Source organism: Maylandia zebra, linkage group LG7 (assembly GCF_041146795.1).
Source record: "Maylandia zebra isolate NMK-2024a linkage group LG7, Mzebra_GT3a, whole genome shotgun sequence".
NCBI lineage: Eukaryota > Metazoa > Chordata > Actinopteri > Cichliformes > Cichlidae > Maylandia > Maylandia zebra.
Window position 1 is genome coordinate 55,330,182 of NC_135173.1, and position 25,589 is coordinate 55,355,770.

The 25,589-nt window shown below is 41.5% G+C and overlaps 1 protein-coding gene and 1 long non-coding RNA gene across 15 annotated transcripts in view; one reads left to right on the forward strand and one right to left on the reverse strand.

Moving 5' to 3' along the window:
* Positions 1–19,876, forward strand: part of mast4 (microtubule associated serine/threonine kinase family member 4) — a 97,745-nt gene extending 77,869 nt beyond the window's left edge. For 13 of the 14 annotated variants that reach the window (XM_023155194.3, XM_012918776.5, XM_076886720.1 and 10 more), the window contains 14 exons: positions 49–187; positions 2,268–2,400; positions 2,482–2,647; positions 5,008–5,109; positions 5,733–5,855; positions 7,708–7,817; positions 8,440–8,561; positions 9,607–9,818; positions 10,193–10,393; positions 10,858–11,084; positions 11,582–11,704; positions 12,059–12,195; positions 12,876–13,060; positions 13,155–19,876. In XM_023155194.3, coding sequence (XP_023010962.2) covers positions 49–187; positions 2,268–2,400; positions 2,482–2,647; positions 5,008–5,109; positions 5,733–5,855; positions 7,708–7,817; positions 8,440–8,561; positions 9,607–9,818; positions 10,193–10,393; positions 10,858–11,084; positions 11,582–11,704; positions 12,059–12,195; positions 12,876–13,060; positions 13,155–16,792 — 5,618 coding nt within the window. In that variant the 3' untranslated portion in view covers positions 16,793–19,876. The remainder of the gene's footprint in view (positions 1–48; positions 188–2,267; positions 2,401–2,481; positions 2,648–5,007; positions 5,110–5,732; positions 5,856–7,707; positions 7,818–8,439; positions 8,562–9,606; positions 9,819–10,192; positions 10,394–10,857; positions 11,085–11,581; positions 11,705–12,058; positions 12,196–12,875; positions 13,061–13,154) is intronic. The other variant, XM_012918777.5, reaches the window with a different exon arrangement.
* LOC111501566 (uncharacterized) lies at positions 8,504–24,550 on the reverse strand. Its single transcript, XR_002721554.2, has 4 exons — positions 24,104–24,550; positions 21,312–21,396; positions 8,852–10,387; positions 8,504–8,579 (listed from the first exon to the last, which is right to left on the reverse strand). It is a non-coding gene; the product is annotated as an uncharacterized LOC111501566 (long non-coding RNA).
* Positions 24,551–25,589: the final 1,039 nt, after the last annotated feature.

Consider the following 25,589-nt stretch of genomic DNA (forward strand, 5'->3'; position numbering starts at 1 on the left):
GAAAGCAGTCTACTTTGAACAATGTCTTCTTTGTGTTGTTCTTTACAGGAGGAGACTGTGCCACCCTGCTGAAGAACATGGGTCCCCTACCTGTGGACATGGCTAGGATGTACTTTGCAGAGACAGTACTGGCTTTGGAGTATCTACACAACTATGGCATTGTTCACAGGGACCTCAAACCTGACAAGTGAGCTGTAAACAATATTTGTACATAAATGCTGGCACTCAGAGAATTATATTTTATTTTCAGGCTTTTGTTTTTCTTGCTTTTCTGTCAGGCATCTTTGCCATTTAAAAACAAACGGAACAAAAAAACTGTACAGTACTCGATCGACACCAAACAGCAGACTTGACGGTGTTAGTCATGAGCTATTGAATATAGCTAACAATTAAACTGAAGTTGGTGATGCATCTGTACTGTATTTAAAAGACATTGTGACCTACTGTTTTGAGTAATGGCTGTTATGGTATAATTTGCATAGTGCATTTGCACACCTAGCTGTATTATTTGTCAGATACCTGCATTAAAATGCTCCAATAGGTATCAGTAGCACAAATATGTGCGAGACCTGACCAGGGAAGTTCACGATTCAGGTTAGCAGACAAGATAAGACAGCTTGCTGCCAAAGTCACCTGTGTCAGCAACATAGGCAGTATTAAAAAAAAAAAAAAAAGGAGACATCGTTTCTAGTCTTACACCTGCATTATTTTTAATATCCACCAGGGGGCAACACCTGTGGGGTTATCCAGTTTTGTACAAGTCAAGAGGCTGTTGGGTTCTTTGGCTATGTATGTAACCACAGTAAACATGTTTCTGTTGGGTTTATTGGGTCATTTCCAGGTTTAAGATCACATTGAATAGGACACGAAGTCCATTTTGTAAGTTATGGGAATTCTAAGAGTCAGAAAGGATGATTATGTAGGACTTACTCAGTGGCTAATGACTTTGAAACTGGCAAGGAGAAACTCAGTTCGACATCCCATAATGGTACTTCAGTGAAGGACATCGCAATGGCTGCACAAACCCTGCATACGGTCTAATGCAACAACCTGTCAGTCAAATTGCCAGTGCTCCTGATAATGCAGACTGTAAGTCTGATCAAAATTTGAACAGTTTATTTGTAAATGGTAAAAATGGTAAATGGCCTGTATTTGTATAGCGCTTTACTAGTCCCTAAGGACCCCAAAGCGCTTTACATATCCAGTCATCCACCCATTCACACACACATTCACACACTATTTGTCAATGAGGAAATCTGCTATAGGAAGGAAAACATTTTTATATTGAGGTGTAAACATGTTTATTTCTACTATAAAGTCAGGGTTTTGTTTTTTTTTAACGTGGAGGTGTGGACATTGGCTCGCTGTGAGAGTCTTCTTCAACCCCAGGGGTACAGCTCGGTGCTGAAGAGAGCAGAAAGTCAGTAAATATTGGATTAATGAATCATTTGACCAAGACAGAACACCAAATGTGTTCTGATTTTGCTCTGGATTTGTTGGATGCTTAAAAGGGAAGCCATATTTGCTATATTTAAGTGAAATTAAATAACTGTACTTAAGGGTTGTGCGATATGACCAAAGGTTCCATCTGTGTACCTGGAACTGCTGCGGGAAAAAGCCAGTTCTAACATTTGAGTCTAAGGTTTATATTTTAGCACCTGGCAGCTCTTTTGCATCCGTAAACTCTCTCCATACTCCAAACCATGTCCATGCTACAGAGGTAGCCCCTCGTTTAGGTATAAGGTCCTCAATTTGTTTTGACTGGTCCTGGTTCTGTTTGGAGCTACCTGGTCCTGCCACATTTTCACTGGCTATGCTGGTATTCTCTGTGCCCAGATGGAAAAAATATTGCCATAAACGGTGTATTTTGCGACACCATGAAACAAACGATAATGTATAATTTGAAACGACAGATGTTTTCACATCATCATGCGATATATTTCGTCATATTGCACAGCCCTAACTGTACTTCATAATATGTCTAAAAATAATAGAAATGTCTTCTTTTTTTTTACCTCAGCCACCTTTGTGTTTGTTCAATAACATTAAAGATTGAACTGAGCAATTTTAATTTTTTTGTTTACACATATTGGCATGGAAACAGCAATTTCTTTTGTGAAAAGGAAGAAAAATGTCAGAGTCATGCTTTACGTTTTTTGTTTTTTTTCCCTTCATAAAAACAACATTGTAACAAAAATCGCAGAACAACTGACTGCATTTATCATTTTACTATAATTAAACTTTGTCCAACTTGGTTTATCTTTTAGTCTGCTGGTGACCTCAATGGGGCACATTAAGCTGACAGATTTTGGTCTTTCCAAAGTCGGGCTGATGAACATGACCACCAACCTGTACGAGGGACACATAGAGAAGGATGCCAGGGAGTTCTCTGATAAGCAGGTAAATGTTGTTGAGCTTTACAGATGTACACTTTCTCAAAGCTCACCATATTTAGAATCCTTTTTGTTTTCTGCTGTACAGGTATGCGGCACCCCAGAGTATATCGCTCCAGAGGTGATCCTGAGACAAGGCTATGGGAAGCCAGTGGACTGGTGGGCTATGGGCATCATCCTGTATGAGTTTCTTGTGGGGTGTGTGCCTTTCTTTGGAGACACACCGGAGGAGCTTTTTGGACAGGTCATCAGTGGTCAGTGTTAACAACACCTCCTTTTTCAATTTGATAATTAAAGCAAATCTTAGACTTACATTAAATAGTTACTGAGATATCTCAGTCGTGCTCAAAATATTTGAATTTACATACCTGAAAACAGCAACTGTCAAAATGAGATACCTGTGTAATTAATTGGAACCCTTTCTACATGTTTCCTTTCCTTATGAATAACTTCTTGACAGCCATCTATTAGATCAGCGGTCTCCAACCTTTTTTGCGCCACGGACCGGTTTATGCCCGACAATATTTTCATGGACCGGCCTTTAAGGTGTCGTGGATAAATACAACAAAATAAAACTAGTACCGGTACCGAAAAAAAGAGAATTTATTCATAACACACGTGAAAAGACCCAGGAAAACAGAGTAAACGATAACAAAATAACGCTGAAAACCGATAAAAACCCTGAAAACTATACATTTCACACCTGAGCCTCAACTCTTGCGGCCCGGTACCAAACGACTCACAGACCGGTACCGGTCCGAGGCCCGGGGGTTGGGGACCGCTGTATTAGATGAAGGTCAGGTCTTTGCTGGATGTCTTTCCTATTTTTTAAGGACTTGACTTTCAGACTAAAGATTCAAGGACAAACTGCACACCGTGCCTGAGATTTACAAGTTTTTGGCTCCCTGGAAATTATCTTGCTGGTGAATCTGTTATCTGTTTAAGTGGTAAAAACACTCTCCTGAAAATCGTCAGGCACCTGAGCTGAAAATGAGTGAAAAAGCAGCCAATATCCAAAGAAACACTTAACTACACTTGAAAACAGTTACAATAAAGTCTGTTTCTTTGGAAGCAAAATACAGAAAAATAAGGGTTGGCTTAAGTTTTTTATTACACAGTACTGTGTTCCAGCATCCTAAAAAATACAAAGTTCATTTATTTTCTTATTTGTTTATGTAAGTTTATTAAATACCTAAAATGTTACAAGTCATATTTTCTGCTAATGAAGGCGATTAAAGGTGAGATTTGACCACATCTGGCATTTAGATGCTATCCTGCACATCAGGGGAATTCACAGGCTACATCAAATATGAATTAAACATTCATATAGTGACCACATTGAATGAGTTGTGCATAATTTCCAATTTTTTGAAGACCGAGATTTCCCTGAAGGCTAGCAGCAAACAGATGGCAGTAAGTGCCTTTAGCTCGCTTTAGTTCCCAAATGAAGTTTATTATTGTGATTTATACTTTGTCACTTTATTCCCTCATAGTGTCATTGTGACAGAGCAGAGAAAATCTTCTTGAAAAATACGAGCTTTCAGCTTGTCAGCAGCGTGTGGCATGTTGGATAAAAGCTTCTGTCTGTGCCATGGAAATGAGTGGCGTGCAGTGACTGATTTGGTACACTCGTAAACAAACTGTACCAATGTCCTGTGTGTGACTGTTAATTAGAAAGCCCCGAATACACTGAAACCATGCCACAGTGGCCTGCGGCTGCACATACGTATTCATAGCTTACACCCAAATTTCCTTAGAATGGGGTACAGAGAGAACATAGCAGACAATCAGCATGAAGCACACAGCTCTGCTCTGTTCGCTGCTTGTTTTTTCAGTTATTATTGTTTAACATTACACACAATAGAGCTTTGATTTGTAAGAGCTCATTTCAAAATACCTTTGAGAACAAAGTGGTTTAGTATTAGGCTAAAGTCATTTTTGGGATTTTTTCAAACTATAAAATCCTATAGACACATATTTATTGAGATAATAGCTGATTAATGAATCAGCTTCAATGAAGGGCGGCTGTCTTCAACATTCCCAGTTTTTCATGTGCATAGTGCTATGAAAAAAGGTTTTTTTTGGTTTGTCTGTTTGTTTTTTGTGTATTTTTCCAAGTTACTATTCAGTTACTTTGTTCAAATCGGTTCAAATCGGTTTGGATAGTTTTTCATTTATGACTAATAAATGTATCAAATCTATATGAGCCATAAAATTTGACTTACATGTTTTGTTACAAAAAACTAATTAAGCAATAGTTCCTTTTTTGGTTTAAATGTATTTTTACTACTACTACAGCATTTTTCCCCCACAGTTGGTTCACAGAAGAAAAAAGATATTTTCTGTGAATTTGTGAAAACAACGAACAACCAGAAATTCTTCTGTAATTTTACACATTTGTAGTTTTACTGGACCAACCCACTTAAGTTCAAAGTGGCCTGTATGAGGCCCAGGATGTAACATGAGTTTGACATCCCTGCTCTAGTGTATTGTCAGATAGCCGTTAGAGGCATTATCTGACTAGATGACATCTAGTTTTAGTGTCTGTCAGTGAAATAAAATCTATAAGGTGTTGGTACGTAAAGTCATTCTATAACACTGTTTCTGGTTCTAGATGAGATCAACTGGCCAGATGGGGATGAGGCTCCACCTCCTGACGCTCAGGAGCTCATCACCTTGCTGCTGAGACAGAATCCCCTGGAAAGGCTGGGCACAGGTACAAACACAAAGAGTGAAGACCTTCTCATATGTGGAGCAGTCAGGGACTGGGTGAGAACTAGGCATGCACAACAGGCCGCTATAAATCCTCATGTGCTACCTCAGCACGGCTCATTATTCCAAGTCACTGGGGAAGAAATTGAGGTCATCCACCAGCGGAGCAGTTTATCCTGTGGCCTACTCACCTCTTCCTCCTGATCAATTGCAATTATTTCCCACCAGTCCATGAATCTAGCTTCATGCACAATCAGGGACTTTGAGTGTGTAGATCTGCAGACTGTAAAAGTGACCATGACCCTGGACAAAGGCCTTTAATCAGTGCAATGCACACAACCAGCTTGGTCTGGAGACATCCGGATCTACTTAGGCATCTAGATCTCCCCTCAGCGGGCTGCCATTCACAAAGTCTCCTGCTATTTCACTAAAGGTCACAGGCAGGAAATTGTTCTGCATAATTTATGGTCATGATAGCGATTTGTCCTGTAGCCACTAGGGAAAAGAGAAACACACCGTAAGCATTTCTTCTGTTCCTGTGTTTGAACCATTCAGTGTCGAGTGATTTGTGCGTGTGCTTTCTCCACAAGCAATTTTCACATTGTTCCATATTTATCCGACCTGCAGGTGGAGCGGCCGAAGTGAAGCAGCATCAGTTTTTTCACAACCTAGACTGGAACGGCCTGTTGAGGCAGAAGGCTGAGTTCATCCCTCAGCTGGAGTCCGAGGACGACACGAGTTACTTCGACAGTAAGTTATCAAACGACCTCATAAAAACACTTATTCTTTGTGATTGATAACTGATAGCTGATTGTTCATTCATGTTTGGAGTGTAAACAGGACCTAGTAGCAGCTAATTTTAATTCTTTTTCATGCGATTTCAACAACATACAGTGGGGGAAATGATTATTTGATCGCATGCTGGATTTGTAAATTTGTTCATTTCTTTGGAAGTAAGCAATCTCTATTTTTATGGTAATTTCATTTTAATGGGGAGAGAGAGAATATGAACCAAAAATCCATGAAAAGCATATTACATAAACGTTATGAAGTGATGTCATGTCCACTGAGTGAAATCAGTATTTGATCCCTGAGCAAAAATCAACTCAGAACTTGGTGGAGAAACTCCTGTTAGCAAGCACAGCGGTAAGATGTTTCTTGTAGTTGGTTTACCAGGTTTATGCACACTTTAGGATTTTGGCCCACTCCTCTTTACAGAAACTCCTTGGCTGCTGCTTAGCAACTCAAACAACTGAGGGCTGGAGACTGGCGCGGCCACTCCATCACCTTAACGTGCTACTTCTTCTTAGCAACTCCTTTTTTGCTTTGGTGCTTTGTTTTGGGTACGTGGCCTCGCCCACTGGCCCCTCAGTGCGGTGAAGTTGTCCAGTACCCTTAGCAGAAAAAAAAATCCCCAAAGCATAGTGTTTCTACCTCCATGCTTCACTGTGGGGATGGTGTTTGTTGGGTCATACTCTGTATTTCTCTGTGTCTCTCCTCCAAACACAGCGGGAGACTACATAAATATTTGTTGTCAGGAAAAAATGTGTTTTTTGAAACTGTAGAGCATTATTCCTGGTGAGCACGCTGCTGCTCGCACATCTCAGCTGTGCAGCAAGATTTCAACCACTGCTGTCAAAGAAACAACCAGAACTGTATTTGAGACTGCAGTGTGAGCTGTAAATATGTTAGCAATATTTTGTTGCTCACATATGAAATTTGCATGTATGCTGTCATAACTATGGAGCATCAGCAGCTTTAAAAATAAATAGTTATTTTAATCTATTTGACTAATATGTAATGGAAAGATAAAATACAATAAATATACAGTAGTACAATTTCAGCTGCAGAATCTTGTGTGCCTGAATACAACAGAGCGAAAATGTGCTGTAAACAAAGTTGTGTGTACATATTTGTGTTAATTCTTTCTTTGTATTTTGTGGAGCCATGCACCACATATGAGGTGTAACTAAGAATACAACACTGAAGTGCAAATACTCATAATAATGATAAACAGCCTGCTCAGAATTACGTGGCAGCATTGCGATCAAGTAGCCTGGTGTCCAAAATGTTTCAACAGCTGTCTGCTGCTGAGTTTTCCATTTCTTTGTGTTACTGAAGAAGTGAACAATCCAATTACAACCAGAAATGCCAGTTTAGCAAATCTGACAAAATTCTGCTTCATCCTTGCATCCCATCTGAGATCATGACTTTCCTCCAGATGCTGTTAAAGTAAACTTTGCATTATTAAAATGCTGTTTTCACTAAAACTCTCTAAGGACACGCAGACAACACAGTTAGTTTTAATTCCAGTTTAGGTTTTTTGTTTTTTTTTTACACTTTTATTAACAAAACTGTCCTATTACAGTACATCTTTCATTAAAATTGACATTGGCATTTTGAACAGCCTAATTTAATACTTTGTTACATATGAAGTATGTCTGCAGCAGAGCAGCGACTCTGCCTCTAATTAAAAGCAGTGAAAACACTTGCATTTCTTAGTCATTATACTCTTTTTCTACTTGGGTCATCTTTTTGCACTGTAATAAGAATAACCTGTAATAATGCAATTTATAAAATATAATTCTCTCCTCTTTCACAGCTCGCTCTGAGAGATACCATCATCTGGAGACAGAGGAAGAGGACACAAATGATGAAGACTTCAATGTGGACCTGCGGCAGTTTTCCTCTTGTTCTCACAGATTCTCTAAGGTATGTCCTTAATCTCCCTCCTCACATTGTTCCAGTGTCATCATCATTACTGCCAAAGACGTTAGCAATATAAATGAGCTCGAGCCCTCATCTGTCCCGATCCCATTCTCATGGGAGGGGGAAAAACACGAGCGGCTGCCATTTCATATGGAAATGTGTGTCTTGAAAACACAGCCTCCCTCCTGCTCTTCCTTTATCTCCATAGTGTCAAACGTAGATTTCAGCTTTGCATACATTTTACACTTGCAAATGAGATTTATTTTTCTTGGTAGTAATGTGTGACACAGTACACAATACAGACAAGCTGGGAGTCATTGCTGTGCTGCATTGCAGTGTGCTCTCCTCACATCAAAACAAAGCATTACAGTGTGTCTCAGAAAGCAGCAGGGTGTCTCAGAGGAAGCGTTCAGCTATACTGAACCTTCTCGATGCTTGTTGGACACAATGAAGTCTGCATAGCACAGACAAATATAAAATAAAGGTCACGAGGTTACCCAGTATCTGTACCGAATGTGATAGATTTTCTTTCTAAACCTTTTTGGCTCTTTTATTTTTAAACCTCTGTTCACATTTTGTAGCTTACATGTAACAAAGTGAGTCATTGTCGCTGTGTGGCTATCAGGTTTACAGCAGTCTGGATTTGTCCCGTGGGCATCTGGAGGAGAAGGGAGAGACTGAGGAGAAGAAGACCGAGAGCCCGCTGACTGTGGACTCTCTCAGCTGGACGCCAGACTTCGCTGAAGCGTATGAACACCTCCATCTCTAAATCAAAAACGATTACCAGAGTTCATTAATTGCTACACCTGACCATTATGTAGACTGAGCACACATTAAGTGAGCAGTTCATTGGATGATGATTGTGCTGGCATACTAAACACATACTGGAAGGATTGTAACGCAATTGTCATGGTTTTTTGGTTTGAGGTGAGGTGGCTGCAGTTTGTAGAACATAGAAAAACTGCAGTGGAAGTGGTTGAAGTATTTAAGTACCAAACTACAAGATGTGATAAAGACGGAGACTAAAAAAAACTTACCTTGTTTAACTTGTCTCCCATTCCAGATCATCTTCTCTTGCACGTCTGGACTCTTTTTAGATATATGTAGAATTCCTTTAATGTAAGCTTGCACTGGTCCCCATGCAGAATCTTCAGCATGTCAAAAAAACAGTGTTTGCGTTTTAGGAAGCTGATAAAGTAGCAAGCAGGCAAGTCTATTGGCTCATCCAGCTTCATTTTCTTCGCAAAGTTGAAGTAAAACTTGACTGTCTCAGCCTTGGGGATAAATTCAGCACTTTCTGCATATTCGGGGTTGAAACATGTTAAAAATCTGTAGCTGAAGACGCAGCTATGATCAGCAGCTTTGGTCTTGCGCGCTAAATTTGGCTCAGTTTAAAGAAAAAGTTGATGTTTGCTTCATGTGCAAATTTGAGGGCAGTGGCAAACTTGCACAGTGCAAGTGATTAGGTTGCTGAATTTTCAGTGATCAGGTGAAGTGTTTGACACACATTTTAGGTGCATTCCAGGAGCTTCTTGATTGCATCTGATATTTATGTAAAAATCCATTCCAAGTTAAAGAGGATCAACCTTGTTAAGCTCAACTCAGTAATGGCAGTGGTGTAAAAATAACACTTTATAAATTGAATCATACTGTTCCTGCTGTCCCTCATTCTGAGAAGTCTAGGGTGTTCATCACCTTTACAAGCTTTTGCTCTCTCATGAAGACTCAAAATATTTTTTAGTCATTTGACAGTTACAAAACTCATCTAACGCAAATCTGTTGTTTTATCCAGACCCTCGCTGTCCTCGACAGACACAGACAGTATGAATCAGGGTCCTCGCCCCAGTTTGCTACCAAAGTTTGCCATCTCAGCTGAAAGCGAAGGGGATGAGACATCAGGCATCGGCGATCCCAGCAAAGCCTCGTTCTCCATCGGGGAGTTTCCACAGGACGAGCCTGAAGCTGCCACTCCGGGCAGCACGCACAGCGGGGCAACGCTCTCTGGTACGAGCCGCAGTCTTTAGAATTACACACCTTTCTGTACATGTGCTTGGTTTGTACTTTGTAACATCATTAAGGTGCAGTTCTCTGGAAACAACAAAAACATATGATTGAATGTTCTTGCTTGTTTTATTGGGAACATTGTGCTGTGTTAAATTGAGCTCAGTGCAACTGATTGTTTTTCAACCACGTCAGTTGCCCCCTGCTGGCCATTAGAAAGAATTCAGGCTCTAAGTGCAGACGTTTGACCAAAAAAAAGTAATTGATGTGCAGTTGGCCTAAATGTATAATTTGCACTTTTATTCATTATTTATTATTAATTCATGTTATTTCTATGGGAAGAATAACTGTTTGCTTCATTCCATCCATAAAAAAAGGGAGTTTCTCAGAACATTTGGACCAGCTGACACCCAGGGGAGAGGGTGTGGAGAGCCCTGACAGCACCAGTCACACCTCTGCTGACCACGGACCTCCGTCGACCTCTCTGCGACCTGAGAGTGCTGTAGAGAAGAGCGGAGCCGTGCCAAAAGTCCCAAAGTCTGTGTCAACTGGTGCCCTTTCCCTTATGATCCCTGGAGGTAAGTTAAAAACAAAACAAAAAAACAAAACACACACACATTACCATGCTGATGTTGCCTCAAAATTTTGTAAGCTACATTGTTGACGCATGTGGGAGCAATAACATGTTAAGGATAACAGTAAAAGCAATGGACTTTAAAAATAATCTGAAAAAGATGAAAGTTCACTGTGAAGCTGTCATAATTGGCCCGGCATGCCTCAAGTTCCATGTTAAAAAGAGGCTGTGAGCAAAAACCTGAGCACAAGCTGCTAACAAGGAAAATAATCAGGCATGGTCAGAGCGAGGGTCTTCACTGCAGGGAGAGAAAATCGTATTAGTTTCACCCACAGCTGCAGCAGAATCAATCCTGGCTCAAAAGCTTTTACGGCAATACCTCGGTGATGACTTCAGGGCACGTTATACTCTGATTGATTTTGGAAAAAATTTAAGAACTCAGACGTTGGTCAACTCTTATTTTTCCAGATATCTTTGGAGCATCACCGCTGGCCAGTCCCCTTTCTCCTTACTCCCTCTCCTCAGACCCTTCCTCAAGAGACTCCTCTCCGAGCCGAGACTCCTCCCTCTGTCCCTCTAACCCACGGCAGCCCGTCGTGATCCACAGTTCTGGGAAGAAGTTTGGTTTCACGCTGAGGGCAATCCGGGTGTACGCTTGTGACAGTGACATCTACACAGTCTATCACATGGTCTGGGTAAGGCCTTTAAGCATTTTTTCTTTAAACAAACCCTGTTGAATGACCACAGGACTATGATAGCAGATGTATGATTTTGTTTTGTTTGTTTGTAATAAATTATTTATTATGAAAATTAAAAACTGCACCATCCTAACATAATATTAGTCCATTAATGGGATTTTTTTCCCCCAGCAGTTAAAACTGAAGGCATCACATAGACTTGCTTTTATTCCAAATTTTAATAAACAGCGGTGAAAATAATTTACAGATGCAACCAGAAGTCAGGGAACTGTGAAGTTTGTGTGCTTATGTTTTAACTTGATGCAATTGAAAGTCTCTTGATAACTACAGGTGTCGCCCTCTGCTGGCCACTGAAAACGATGCGTGCAACAGCATTTTTCTCTTTTGTCTGAACAAAATGTTCTAAAACACAGCTTTAAAAGCAGTTTTAAATGATTCAAATGCTTTTAACACAAAAGGATGATAATGAATCAATACCTTTTTATGTTGATCAGAACGTAGAAGATGGTGGGCCTGCACATAAAGCAGGACTCAAAGCTGGAGACCTCATTACTCATGTGAACGGAGAACCGGTTCACGGTCTTGTCCATACCGAAGTGGTGGAGCTCCTGCTCAAGGTAACGCACAATGTGTGTTCATCTCTAAACAGCTACTGTTAAAATATTTAATAGTTCTGATATTCATTGCGTTTGATGTAATTTCAATTAGAATAAACTGAATAATCTATTTAGGTTGAGGAGTAAGTGCTACTGAAATTGATGTTGTTTCCATTTTTTTAAAAGTGAGTGCAGAAAATTCAGCTCTAATGATTTACTGGAGCGCGACTACAGTCGTTTTAGTTGGAAGATATTTAAATCATAAAAGGGTTTAGGTAAATTCCACTAATATAGATATAAATGTTTGTTCTGATTTTTAAAAAAAAAAAATCTATCCTCTTCCCAACATCAAGTGTTTTTCTTTTTCTTTTTCAGAGTGGCAGCAAAGTGGCCATCTCTACAACCCCCTTTGAAAATACTTCAATAAAAACTGGTCCTGCCAGAAGGAACAGCTACAGGAGCAAGATGGTCCGATGTGGCAAAAAGCCCAAGAAGGAGAAGACCCCAGAAAGGTACAAATAAGTCCTTAAATTACCTTTGGATCATTTGTTTCTTAACCCCCTTTATTTAAGGGAGACTGAGACAACCAGCTGCTGTGCTTCGATGGAACATTATGGCCCATTATTAAATGATTTTTTGTTTTGGTTAGGGAGGTTTCAATAAATCTGAGTTGCTGAGTTTTATTTAAACTGCTGCATTTCCTCCTCTAAGACAATTTGGTACATTTTTAAAAAGCTAACCATCCACACACAATGTGGAATTTCGTAAGTAAGTTACAAGCACTAGCTCAGTTATAGTTCAGCTTCACTAGGTTCTGCATATCCTGATAAGTTATTGAAGACCACAAGGTCGTATTCCTGCCCTGATACTTGTTTCTGTAAGCGTGGGAACTGCAGTTTTGTTTCTGCAGCCTAATCGTTCTTCAGAAAAGAGGTGAGTGATCCAATTTCCTGTGTGCAGTCATTACTCTATTTCCTGTAGGCCTCTAGAGGGCAGACAGATGACACTGAGGGAATCATTGAAAATCTAACGATCCTACAGATTCAGTGGGTTGTTTTCCATCTTTAACAGTTAAGAGTACCTGGCACTGTGCAGAGCAGTTACACATGTAAATAGTAAGAAAGCAGCAGCCTGTGGTGTCCATTGTAAACTGTGAATTTAACACTTCGTCATCTCACTTTTCTTTTCACAGGCGCCGCTCCCTTTTCAGACGCTTTGCCATGCAGCCTTCTCCTCTTCTGCATACGAGTCGCAGCTTTTCCTCCCTGAACCACTCGCTGTCATCTGGTGAGAGTCTCCCCGGCTCCCCTACCCACAGTCTCTCCCCTCGTTCCCCTACTGCCGCCTTCCGCCCTGCACCAGATTTCACCCAGTCAGGTGGAGATTTGAACTCATTTTTGATAACAGCTTGAATGTTACTTAATGTTTATCCTCTAATATCCTTTGGGTGTTTTGTGCTTATATATTTCAGGTGGCAACTCATCCCAGAGCAGCTCTCCCAGCTCCAGTGCTCCCAACTCCCCTGCTGGCTCAGGCCACATTCGGCCCAGCACCCTGCATGGCCTCGGCCCCAAACTGCCAGGTCAGAGGCTTCGTCAGGGTCGACGCAAGTCTGCCGGTAGCATTCCCCTCTCTCCACTGGCTCGCACGCCTTCACCTACCCCCCAGCCAACATCTCCCCAGCGCTCACCCCCTCCCCTTCTCAGTGGACACTCTGTCGCCATTTCCAAAACAACCCAGGGTTTTCCAGCCAAGATTCATTCCCCACCCACAATTGTGAGACACATTGTCCGCCCCAAGAGTGCTGAACCGCCTCGCTCACCTCTCCTAAAGCGTGTTCAGTCTGAAGAAAAGCTGTCTCCTTCTTACACAGGGGAAAAGAAGCACCTGTGCCCAAGAAAACGCAGCTTAGAAGTGACCCAAGAAGAGGTGCAGGACGAGGACGTGAGGACAGGAGAGCGCGATTTCACCGGCCTGCAGAGTGTGGATGAAGCAGCCTGTGAGCCACTGACAATCACTCGTTTACGGCCTGTCGAGCAGGGCTGCCTAAAAAGGCCAATCAGCCGTAAGATGGGCCGGCAGGAGTCTATAGAAGAGCTCGACAAGGAAAAACTGAAGTCCAAGATGGTTGTGAAACGACAGGAGTGGTCAGAGAGGAGGGAGTCTCTACAGAAGCAAGATGCTCTGCATGAGTCCGATTCATCGGCACCGTGTGCTTATGATGGGGACGAAGGCTTTCTGGTCCGAAGCCAAAACAAAGTGCAGAGCAGCCCGGAGTCTGGAACGCTGGAGGCTAAAGCTGCTAGTTCAACTCTTAAAGACGTTCTGTATAAAAAGCTGAGCACACGTGTCAGTGAAGGCATCGCTGAGCCTTCTGGTGGCAGCAGTGAAAGTGATGGAGCGCTGCGATCGGCTCTGTGTTCTGGTCACCCAGAATGGCAGCACTCTCGACAGGGTAAAGACGGCATGAAGCCAGACAGACTGGACTTCAAAGCTCCCAGTATCGAGTTCACCAGGAAGAGGTTGTCATTCGAAGAACGAGAAGACTGCATGTGTCGGTTGACTTCGACCCTCCATGAGAACCTCCACTTTGGTTCTACGAGATCGAAGAGCCTTCAGCTGGACACGGCCATGCCTCACGACCACATGAAGGCCGGACTGGGAAGCGTCCACTCGAGCCCTGAAGGTCTGGCCCCTAAGCTTTTCTCTGGCAGAGGAGAGAGCGCTGTGGAGAAACTCCATCTTATCTCTTCTGCAGAGTCTCCGCTTAGAAAAACATCATCTGAATATAAACTTGAAGGACGCCACGTCTCTTCTCTAAAGCCTCTTGAGGGCACCCTGGACATTGGTCTGCTCTCTGGACCCAGAGTTTCTAAAACAGAAACTTGTTTGTCCAAGATGGCAGAGAACACAAGTGACACAGTTTCTGTAAACCCACCAATACGACTTCAGAGCCCTACTGAAAGGCAAATAACCATCCCCCAAACAAAAACCACAGACAAGATGAAGAGTCCCCTAACTTGTTCTCTAAGCCCTGAAGCCGTTTCTTCTGTAAACAGCATTGTTGTCTCCAAGGAGCAATCAAATAATTCAGCAACAGAAATGAAAGTCAATGCAAGTGGTGAGAAAACACAGGATAGACAAGGCGAGTCATTGAAGGCCTCAAACAGCAAAGCAGATCCCTCAACTTTTAGTGTTAAACAAGAAGGAAGGACCGGTATGAAAGCCAGCCATGAGCACAGAGGCCCTCGACACAGCTCCCACTTCTCCTCCTGTGGAAAAACACCCTCCATACGGGAAGTGAGCAACGAAGATCAGGAGGATGAGGTGGAGCAGCAGGAAGAGATACCAGACACTACATCACAAAATACTGACAGCTCCAAGACAGCAGTCTCTTTGGTAGACTTAAAAACTTCCCCTCCATTTACAACACTGGAGGCTCGAGCTGTTAGTAAACCTCTGACTGGGCCACTGAAGCAGAGTGCAGACTCAGTTTTGGATACAGGTCAACTTCAGAGCTGTGAGAAGAGAAAAACTGCAGCACAGAGCTCAGACACAACCTCACGACCCGCTTCTGAGGCGAATGTGCAGACCAACTCTGCATCGGTACATGTTCCAGCGAATGTGCCAAACATTTGTTCCTCAAATACAGAACCAGGAGTTTCTGTCTCGGCATCAGCGTTTGGAGCATTACCTGATAGTAAATCAGAGCACAGTGAAACATCTGTCAGCTCATCTGTGAAGCTGGTTGGAGATGCAGGCAGCTCGGGCTCCAAGACGGAAAACAGTGCAAGTTCCACAGCTGCAAAAGTGGAGCAGAAGAAAGAAGTTTGTACGATAAACAAGGCCACTTCACTGAATATTATTACAGATGCCACACTGAACAAAAAGCATAACACTGTGTCTGCTGCTGCAGTACAGGACAGTGGCATGTCGCTGCAGAAGAAAGACGTTAACGTATCACCAAAGACGAAGAATACAGCGGCTGTGAAAGATTCAGAGCAGCCATCACAGATGTGTCCGACTGAAAAAGCACAACACAGATCGTCCGATGCACAACTTTGCACGTCTGTTGTCAGTGTTAAAGAAAACACTGTGGTCCCTTCAGCAAAGCTCAAAAGTTCAGGTTCGACAGCTACAAGTGAAACTGTTTCGAGTCCCAAAAGCAAGTCGAGGCCTGACCCACAGCCCACGCTGCCCACGTCTGTGAAGAGAGAGAAGGAAGCAAAAACACAAGAGAGCGCAGCTCCTCCCGTCCCAGCTGTCAAAGGAAGTCCAAGTTCAAAAGAGAAGGATTTGCCTAAGGAGTCTGCCCCCTCGACTTCACACGTTCAAGCAACCCACGACGCTAAACGGAAAGAAGCCTCGCCGGTATCCGCCGGCGATGGCGCAAAGAGTGAAGACTCTGTGCAAGCGAAGCCCTTGCCCACTCATGCTGACACGAGGCAGCGAGAAATACAGCCCAAATGTTCTGCTGCTGTCAAAGACGTCCCAAACTCTAAGCTGAAATCTCTCCCTCCTAAAACATCATCAGCTCTGAAGCCTGCTGCAGCTCCAGCAATTAAACAAACTCTTGATTCCAAACCTAAAGACACTTCACCTAAAAACCACCCCACAGTTATTAAAGACCCCCGTGACCCCAAAACAAAAGAATGCGCCCTGCCTCTCACTACATCTCAGCAGCTCAGGAAGGAGCCTCTGCCGCCATCAGATGTGTCCTCTCAGCCCGACCCACCAGCTGTGCTGCCTAAACTTCCAGCGAAAACAGAACCACCGAGCAGCGCAGACACCTCAGGCAAAGGCTTCAGTTGTGAGCCTGCAGTCAAGATATCCAAGGATGCTCCCAAGTCTGAAGTGGTCAAACCGGACAGTCACAAGCCCCCGGACACCAGAACCACCACCCCAGACAAACCGGCATCATCTCTCCGGAAGGAGCAGGGTGAAAGAAAGAAAAAGGAAACCGCTCAAGAAGTCACGCCTGCACAGAAAAACACTAAGAGAGACACTTCCAGGGCTTCTCCATCTGCAGCTAAAGACAGTTTAGACAGAGACACGAGCAGGTGCAAGCAGCTGAAGGAGTCACCGCGTAGCTCCAGTAACAAAAAGTAAAGAGGAAAGTGATGATTTCAAAAAACAAAAGAAAAACGTGACTGCTTCAAATAATCCAGATAAAGTAAAAAGTTGGGATTGATTTGTGCAATCATCATCATGCCTTCTTTTTTTGTTTATTTGAGGACCAGGCAAGCTGTTACAAGCTGATAGAGAGGGAAAGTCTGCGTGTGTGTGTGTGTGCGTGTGTGTGTGTTTAATAAGATTATTCATAACAACATGTTGATGTTTCTAGGTTTGAATGTAGGCGATCATTTGCCGATCCTTTCTGAAGTTTTACTTTCATGTCAATCGAATGTTTGGAGGATTTCTTTCTGTTCGTTGCAGAACACTTCGTGCAATCAGTGTGTTTAAGGGGCAACGGGGAGGACACCTGTAAAGGCCGTGATGTACGAGAGTCTGTGCCATAAGCAGTTTTGAATTGCACTCTTTCTTCTAGACTCGGAGGATCTGAAGTCTTTTAATGCAGTAGACCACACAATGTTGTCGAGCAGTTGTGTTATTAACGTTCAGTATGATCAGATTGTTTTAATGTTGGGTTTCGTACAGTGGTACACAAAAGAAACGCACTATATCTCGTGCTTTTCACCTAAAACCTGAAACAAAGTAACTATAGGATCACGATAGGATTCTAAAAATCATAAATTAGTGAAGGGGCCTTAGATATATGGGAAATCAGACTTGCTTTTTTTTTTTTTTATTTAAGCAAGATGTGGTGTTTATTCACATTCCTCTGGCATCTTGTACATATATTTTTGATTTTTATGCAATATAGTGTAAATAAGATACCATTGTAAAACAGGGATACATGGGCTTACATGATTGTCGTTTGTATTATATGTATAGATTTTGCAGTGTCATGTTTGTATGCTAAGTATTAAGAGTATCATGTTCTGCTTGTGTGGTCTAAAGTAAGCTACAGCAGTGTGTCTCATCAAACGTTTCCTCTTCTGTGTGACTTTCAACATGTTTTCACATGTTCCAAAATGAACTTGAAGAGAGGAGAGGGCATGAGGGGCTATTTCTAAAAACAGAAAAAAAAAATGTAGCATTATATAACAAAACTGTGAGGGCTGTCAGCGTTTCTCCAAGAATGTCTTTGTTGATGATGTGTTCACTGGCTGATTAAGCTCTGAAGATTGTAAAATACGGGACATTGTGTTTGAGGAAGATGAACCAGCAGTTCTGCATAGTAATCACAGCAGTAGATTTCTAGAAGCCGTGGGCCTCGTCTCTGGGTTACGTCCACGCTATCGTTAAGGTCACTTGTGCGAGTAAAACACGATCTGAAGCGGTTCATGTTAAAGTGCTTTGCTGTCAGGGTTTTGGTGTTTTGGATGCTTCATAAAGAAGCTCCACCCGGGCGAAGATTTTATGATGGCTTTGCATAACATAGTTCATGTCTGCTTGAAAGTTTGAGGTCACTTTGAGCTGGATTTTTTTTCTTTTCTTTTTTTTAAACAAACATTAATGGCATATCTGCTCATTACTGTCTGACCTTGTATAATTTTGTCTTGTTCAAACACTATCTGATCTGTTGGCAAACCTGAAAAATTGTTTCACCAATCTAAGAAGCAATACTTTAGAATGATGTTTGGAGTATAAATGCTGTGGGTTTGATTTGAGTCTAAAGATTAAAAGAACTTTCCTGTGAAACATGTCACGTTACTGTCGTTCTAAGAAAGGGGGGGAAAAGTGCTGCACAGTTTGCTGTTACAGGTATCATTTAATGAAGCTGGACTCTGTTTCTCGAGTCCTTTCATTCAGCTGTAAACGCACTTCTTCTTCTTTTTCGATTGCCATTAGAGCCACTTTGCGCTGTTCTGTGATGAGTCGTACACACAGTTTGTATGAAATCTTGTGTTGCCTCACGAAATGGATCAACATCGATTTCAGAGGAAAATTCGTTAGTCAAACCTCCCCACGCCGACGCTCCAGACAATCAGCTCGCTAAAAGTATTGCTCCTTTAACCAGCTGTTTAGATTCGGTCGCTCTTTCAAAGTGATAATGATCTGCTCTAATTACACAATGTGCCATAGCTTCCTAAAACGTGTTTCTGGATGCATATGCAAATATTCCCTTAGATGATTCAGTTGATCACAATGTCACGTTTAACTGCTCCCATCAACTCTAAGTGACCACAAACTTTTCAGCTATGAATGTGAATTTCATGTTGGCGTGCTAATACCGTGGTACTACGCATATAGGCTGTTGTATATCCGCATACACTTGCTACCATTTACACACTTTTCTATATGGTAGATGCCTTTAAATTGCAAACCCTAAATGAAAACCACAAAGTAGCCTAGGACACTAGTATTAGCATCATTAGCTCTGTTGTGCTGGCTGTATAAAACCAGATCCACCGTGTTGTCCGGAGGTCACGGTCTAAATCTAAATGTTCCACACAGTATGTGTCTAAGAGTGAAAGTGAAAACCAAGATTGACAGCAGAGATTTTAATGTTAAAAGAATCTAATGTTCAGCTGCATTGGATATTGTAAAAGTATTGCTAATGTATCGTGAGATAGTAATAAATGCACCTTAATCTTTACCAATGTTAAGTTCAAAGGGTGAGTGCAGCAGAGCGGTTTATGAATCCCTCACTTTAGGGTTTTTTTTTTTCATTCCCCCAACACTCACGTTTTCCTTTCCTGTGACGACACACATTTAAATCTTTAAAGCACATTCAGTGTTTGTTTACAAAGCGTCATGGATGTATATTTTGTATATTGTTGATTTGCCAAATCTGCGTCCTGTGTTACAGATAATGTTTCTAGTCGTGCGAGGTTTGCCTCCTCGCCACCATGATTTGTTTGTGCAGTAATCGATGTCTCTTCACGTCACGTTCTACTCTCTTCTCGTCTTTTCAGATTTCCTTTTATTTCCTCCTCTGTGCAAAACTAGTATTAGATGAACTTGCTTATGTTGGTTTGTCTTTTAGAATATGTGCAATAAAAGTGTTTTGAGTTTTGTATTTTGCCCAAGGAAAGCTCTATGGATGTCATACATGTTGTATATTAAAACAGATATTTATACTTCTAATGTTGCGTAATACTGAAAATAAAATGGAATTATGAGTTACTGTTTTGCAGTTTTGTTTTTTTGTTAGCCTGAATTGAAAATGTAGTTAAAGATATATCAGGAAAAAACAAGAATTTACCATAAATATGCTTAAAGCCACAACACAATGTTACTGTGTTTATGGATGAGATGTGCAGCCCTTTAATAGTTTGTAGTTGTGCAACCTAAATTCATGACAAAATATAATACAGCAATATTTTTTTTTCTGAATGCCATTTTATATTCTGAATGATGAAATGTGCACATTTCAGTTAGTTGTGGTTATTTGCTGGTTTAACTGGAATCAAATGTACATACAGGAAGTTTACACTTGATCACGGTAAGTAATGCAATTCCAAAAGGGGGCAGCATCTTTCTGTGTGTGTGCCAGGGCTCTTCAAATAGGTCCTCTGTTACGCAACATGCAGAGAGTCAGACGATTAATGAAGTGTGGCGCACTGAGAAATCTAAACAAATATAAATATGCAAAGAACACTGATCTGCATTCATCGTGTATTTCAAAGTAAAACTGCATGTTATCATTTACATATTATGAGCTTCTGGAATAATCAGATGAGCGAGCCTCAGAGAAATAAGTCCCCATTGGTCTTTTCATTCATGATTAATGGTGCAGATGGATCAGCAACCACAGCCTGATTAATAAGCAAAAACATTAATTAGAGGAAGGAATTGGTGGGAAAAATGGTGTTTGGGAATAGTGCTGGGAAAATGTGCTGGTGCAGCTACAGGTCAAAAACCTTCATATGCTTCAACTTTAAAGATTTCTGAAAACGTCTTCATGGCTGCAGTATCATAAATAATTAGTTGACCTTGAACCTCTAAATCCTGCTTAGCCTCAGCATTCTTAGCATCTCACCGCTTTACAGGGACACATTTAATTATTTTCACTAGCTTGTTTAACAAAGGAGAAAAAATGCAGATGTTTTTGTGTAGCCTCTGAAAGAAGTCGATATAAGAGAAAACCAAATTCTCATTGGAGATCATCAGTTTCTCTAGTGGCTATTGGGATTTCACCTTTAGCATTCATCCATCCGCTATCGCTTCTTTTGAAAATATAATCTAATAGATTGCCAGGTTATTTAAATATATTATTGCTGTAGTCTGCAACAGAGAGATTGTAGAGTGGAGGCTGGCTGGATCATAATCCATTTTGGAAAGATTTATCAATACTGATGATGTAACCAGCCATGTGCATTGTTATCAGCAGGCTGTGGGGTTAAAGGGGGAGAGAGCTGAGAGACATGCGTACATTGTAGAGAGTACTCAACAATATGCATTTAACCTCCCCCAAGCTCTACTTTCTATTCATTTAAATGGATATGATCAACAGCATTGATCAGAACATTGTATTCTACAGACAGTCGTATTTCTCAGAGGATAAATCTTAAAAAACAAACAAACAAAAAACAACCTCCAGCCGTTTTGTGGCGCTTACCTGTGTTTCCAACTCAGCCGAGAGTGAAAACCTCTCCAGCGGATCCTGAGTCAGCTGCAAGTCCTCCTGGTAGGCCGTGTCTGAGCTAGAGAAAAATCAGTGAAGGTGACAGCAGTGGTCTGTGGCCACCACCTGCAAAACCATCCCTGCTTTTACAGTCATGTGCATTTTAATTACCAGAGTGTTGAGTTTAAGGAGGGGGCACATAAGCTCACAGGCACATGTAGATTGTAGACATTGAAATCATATCGAAAAGCTTTCGCATGTTCACCATACGCTAATGATCATGTAGGTTTGTATGTTCCCTTTCTCCTCCGGGACAAGTGGACGAATCTTGATAAAACTTTGCATAAACACTGCTGAGGGCACTGACAGTAGCGTCTGTGTGGTGTATACAAATATTTTATACAAATCCAACAGTATATATATTTGCACATGTGGCAGTTCAGTTGGACACGATGTGTTTAGTTTGTTGATGTTTAGTGTGCGCATTTTTACTTTTGTTTATATTGTAGACATTTAGGTTTGTTATGTATTTTAATGGTCTGAACAAATTTTTAATCTTCCCTGTGCAGCTGAGCGGCTGCTGGTTGTTGATCAAGCGATCAAAGTAAGCGACTATAATGACCATCATTTAGTCAACTATAGTCTTCTATATATTTCATTGTGAATGTTACAATCCATATTTATTTTAATGTAATATATTTTTAATTTTATGCATTTATATTGTTCAAAATATGACATCTAACAAGTTTGTCAAATTATTACAACCAGTATTGTCCATGCATAGCTAGTACCAATAATACTAACTTGTGTTAGCAAAGCCTGTTCACAGTGCTAGTTTACATACTGCTAGCAAAGCTGTACTAAAGTTCCTCCAGGGGGTTTAATCGTAAACAAATGAGCCAAATTGACTGGTATAAAATAAATGAGGATTCATGTCAATGAATTTCTGTGCAAGAGTTCACACTTGTCTTTGTTTTAGACTGGGGACAGTGAGTTGCGTGAGGAAAACTAAAAGTATCTCTGGCAGGGCCTTCCATCCAGTCATTGTTCTTCATATACAAACTAAAGTGAAACTTTCATGGTGGCATTACAGAGCCTGCTGGATGATCGCAAAAGTAAGCAGGTTTCAACTTGTGGGGAGCCTGAATGCCACGATGCAGTTTTATGGCAGTACATCAAACTGTTGCTGAGATAAATCAGTGTGGCGCAAAGCGGTCGACTGACCAACCAAACATCATTGCCATCCAGTGGGCTGCCGTTGTAGCTGTATAAATAAAAGTAACTTAAACATGCAGGCAGTACACGCTCTAGCTTTGTAACAAGTTGCTGGAGTTTAGTGGGCTGTTTTTTTATTTATTTATTTATTCTTGATCACACAGCAAAAGAATAAAAAGAATTTTATAGATAAAGACAATGAAAACAGCAGCGGGAAGACGGCTTGTTCCTCTAGATGCATGCAATCTGAGACGCAGATAGATAAATCCACTCTGGCCCGTATTAATTTTGCTGCTGGAATTTGCTCAAGTACATTCTGTGACTTGGGGAGAAGCCAAAACTCCAGCCCCGGCTCTCAGATCTCATGTTGCAACTGATGGCTTCAGGCCGAGCTTGCGCGGGCCATCACAAACAGGCTGAGGAACGAGTAGGAAAGAAAAGACTCGCCTGTGTCATGGTACACTGGAATAAATTCTATGAAGTCAGTCTGTGATCGCAGCATGAATTCCACTATCCTGGATCTGCTGATTATAGACGCCCAGCCCAGATTGTGTGACATGTAATTTAAGTATTTCGTCTTCCTTAAAGCAAAAAGATCCCTGACGATTATGCAAGAGCTCAAACTGTCATGTGTGCCCTGCTCAAGTCGCCGCAGCGTACCTGACTTTTGTTGATACAGCTCTTCGTGCAAAGTCACATGAATGATGCAATGTGGACACAAGCAAAAGTGTTTGTATGTGTGGGTGGCGTTTGGTTGAGTTCGGGCAAGTGAATGCACAAAGTACACAATGCAGAGGTTATGAACAGGGTGGAATACCAATAAAAGAATATTATTTTCAGGACTTGTGGGAACGCTTGTGTTGCAACAATTAAATAAACAAACACAGTTATAAGTGAATACAGCTGAGTTGGAGTTTGAAATAGATTTTTGGGACCTGAACTGCTCCTTCAGAGCGCACGGGAGTCGTCTCCATGTGTGGCAAAATACAACGAGCGCAGTGATTAAAACCCTCGCGGCCTGGATTACAGTGAAATGAGAGGATGGTGTATGACTCGGCGATATTGTGGTCTCTGTGTAATGCTGCTAAATGTCGGGTGTACCGACAAACTGTGTACACTCTGAGCTCAGAAACGGAGGATACTGTCTTTAGGCCCGTCTACCTTTGTTACAATAATTCGAGTTCAGCTTCGTGTGTGACCAAGAAATGATATCAGTGTTAGCATTTTAGGCGTTGGCTCGATGTTCTGCAGGAAGTTGTGGTATAACACATTTTTTCATGTATTTATTTTCGGATTTCGCTGTCATCCATCTATGCATCGTTTCATTGTGGTAATAAAGTCAGCCTCTCTCTACATAGACTTTGAAAATGATTTGAATAGTACGAAAAGAGAGCAATGTTTTTTTTAAATTCCTTTTTACCCATAATTCAACTCGATCAGATGAACACTGATTTTAAAAAAATGTCATTAGTTTAGTAGTTTTGAGTTGCTAGAAGTGATCTATCAGATTTCTTTCTTTTTCCTGCTTGTGGTCTTCAGGACCAAATCAACCAAAATCATTCATTTGTTACCTCTTATCTGGATCCAGGTCATGGAGGTAGCAGATCCCACAGATGCCCTGACCTCCCTCTATCCAGCTTCTTCATCTAGCTCTTCTGGGAGCACCTGAAGGCATTCCCAAGCCAGCTGAAAGATTTAATCTCTCCAGTGTGTCCTGAGTGTGCTCCAGGGTCTTTGTTGGATGTGGTTGGTCTGAAACACCTCACCCAGGAGGCATTCAGATGTCTGATCTACCTCGTTGGCTGCGTTCTCCCTCTGTAAATGGGCACAGCAGTGATGGTGGAGGGGGTTTTGAGCCCTGTGATTCTTCTGCTGTTCTGTCAGGTTGTTGTAAAAGCTCCATGAAGGGTCTTTAGTTGATCCAAGTCAAGTTAGCTTTATTTGTAAAGCATGTTTAAAAGACATGTGGTCAAACTTGCAAACTTAGGGGATCGGCTGTCCACTCCCCTCCCTGGACTTTATTCCCAGCTCAAGATGTCTCTCCAGAGCCAGAGCAATTATATAGGACCACCTCCATCCTAACCACCACCTCTTCAACATCCTGCCCCTGGAAAAAGGTTCAGATGCATCAGGTGCAAAACCAACAGATTAAAGAACAGCTTCTTCCCGTGGGCTGTCAGAACTCTTAATGCAAACTAAGAGTGTGTAAAGACTTCCCCAACACATCCACTCTGACACTGCTGTTGATCATCTATGTGCAACATCTCAGTCTTTTCATGTTCTGTGCAATTCTTTTGGCTCATGTGCAATATTTTGGTCCCAGTAGAACTACCATCTCCACCCTAAATGACCATAGCCCTTCCACCCTTATTTATCTATTACATTATATAACTGCCCTTGTATACAGACCCACAATGTTTCTGTTTTAATGTTTCTTACACATACACCATGTAAATAGTTTCACTCACATATATGTATTCATATAAATTGCTTATTTTTTTTATTTATTTATTCCCCCCCCTCGTTGTGTATCGGTTTCTCTTCTTTTTACTTTTGCACCTTTGTGCGCCAGCTACCCAATTTTGCTGTGCAAGAAGCTGCACATAGACTTAGAGCTTTTTATTGTCAAAGTCTAAACTTCCTGAAGGAAGTCATTAGCAATGATAAAGCCATACACTGCAACTGAATCAATTGTTAGATTAAAAATACTCTTTAGTGCATCTTTTCAAGAAAGAGCTTTAAATGCAGTGCAAATAGATTTCTAGAGTGCACCTCATAAGCAATCAGTAAAACAGAAAAAGCCTTGGTACATGTTGCAGTAATGGCTCCCACATGCTAACTACACGCAGTTCACATGGTGCTTGAATTTTGCCAATCATTACTGGCTGCTATATTTTTGGAAGTCATTTATCACTTGATGTGAACTTTGTGTCTTTTATAGCACAGTCAGTGCATCGCTGCTTGAAACGGCCAGACGGTGATTCACACTTAGTGCGTGTGAGGTTTGTTTTGTAGTTTCACAGCTCCTCAGAACACTCGTCAATCATTGATCTGAAA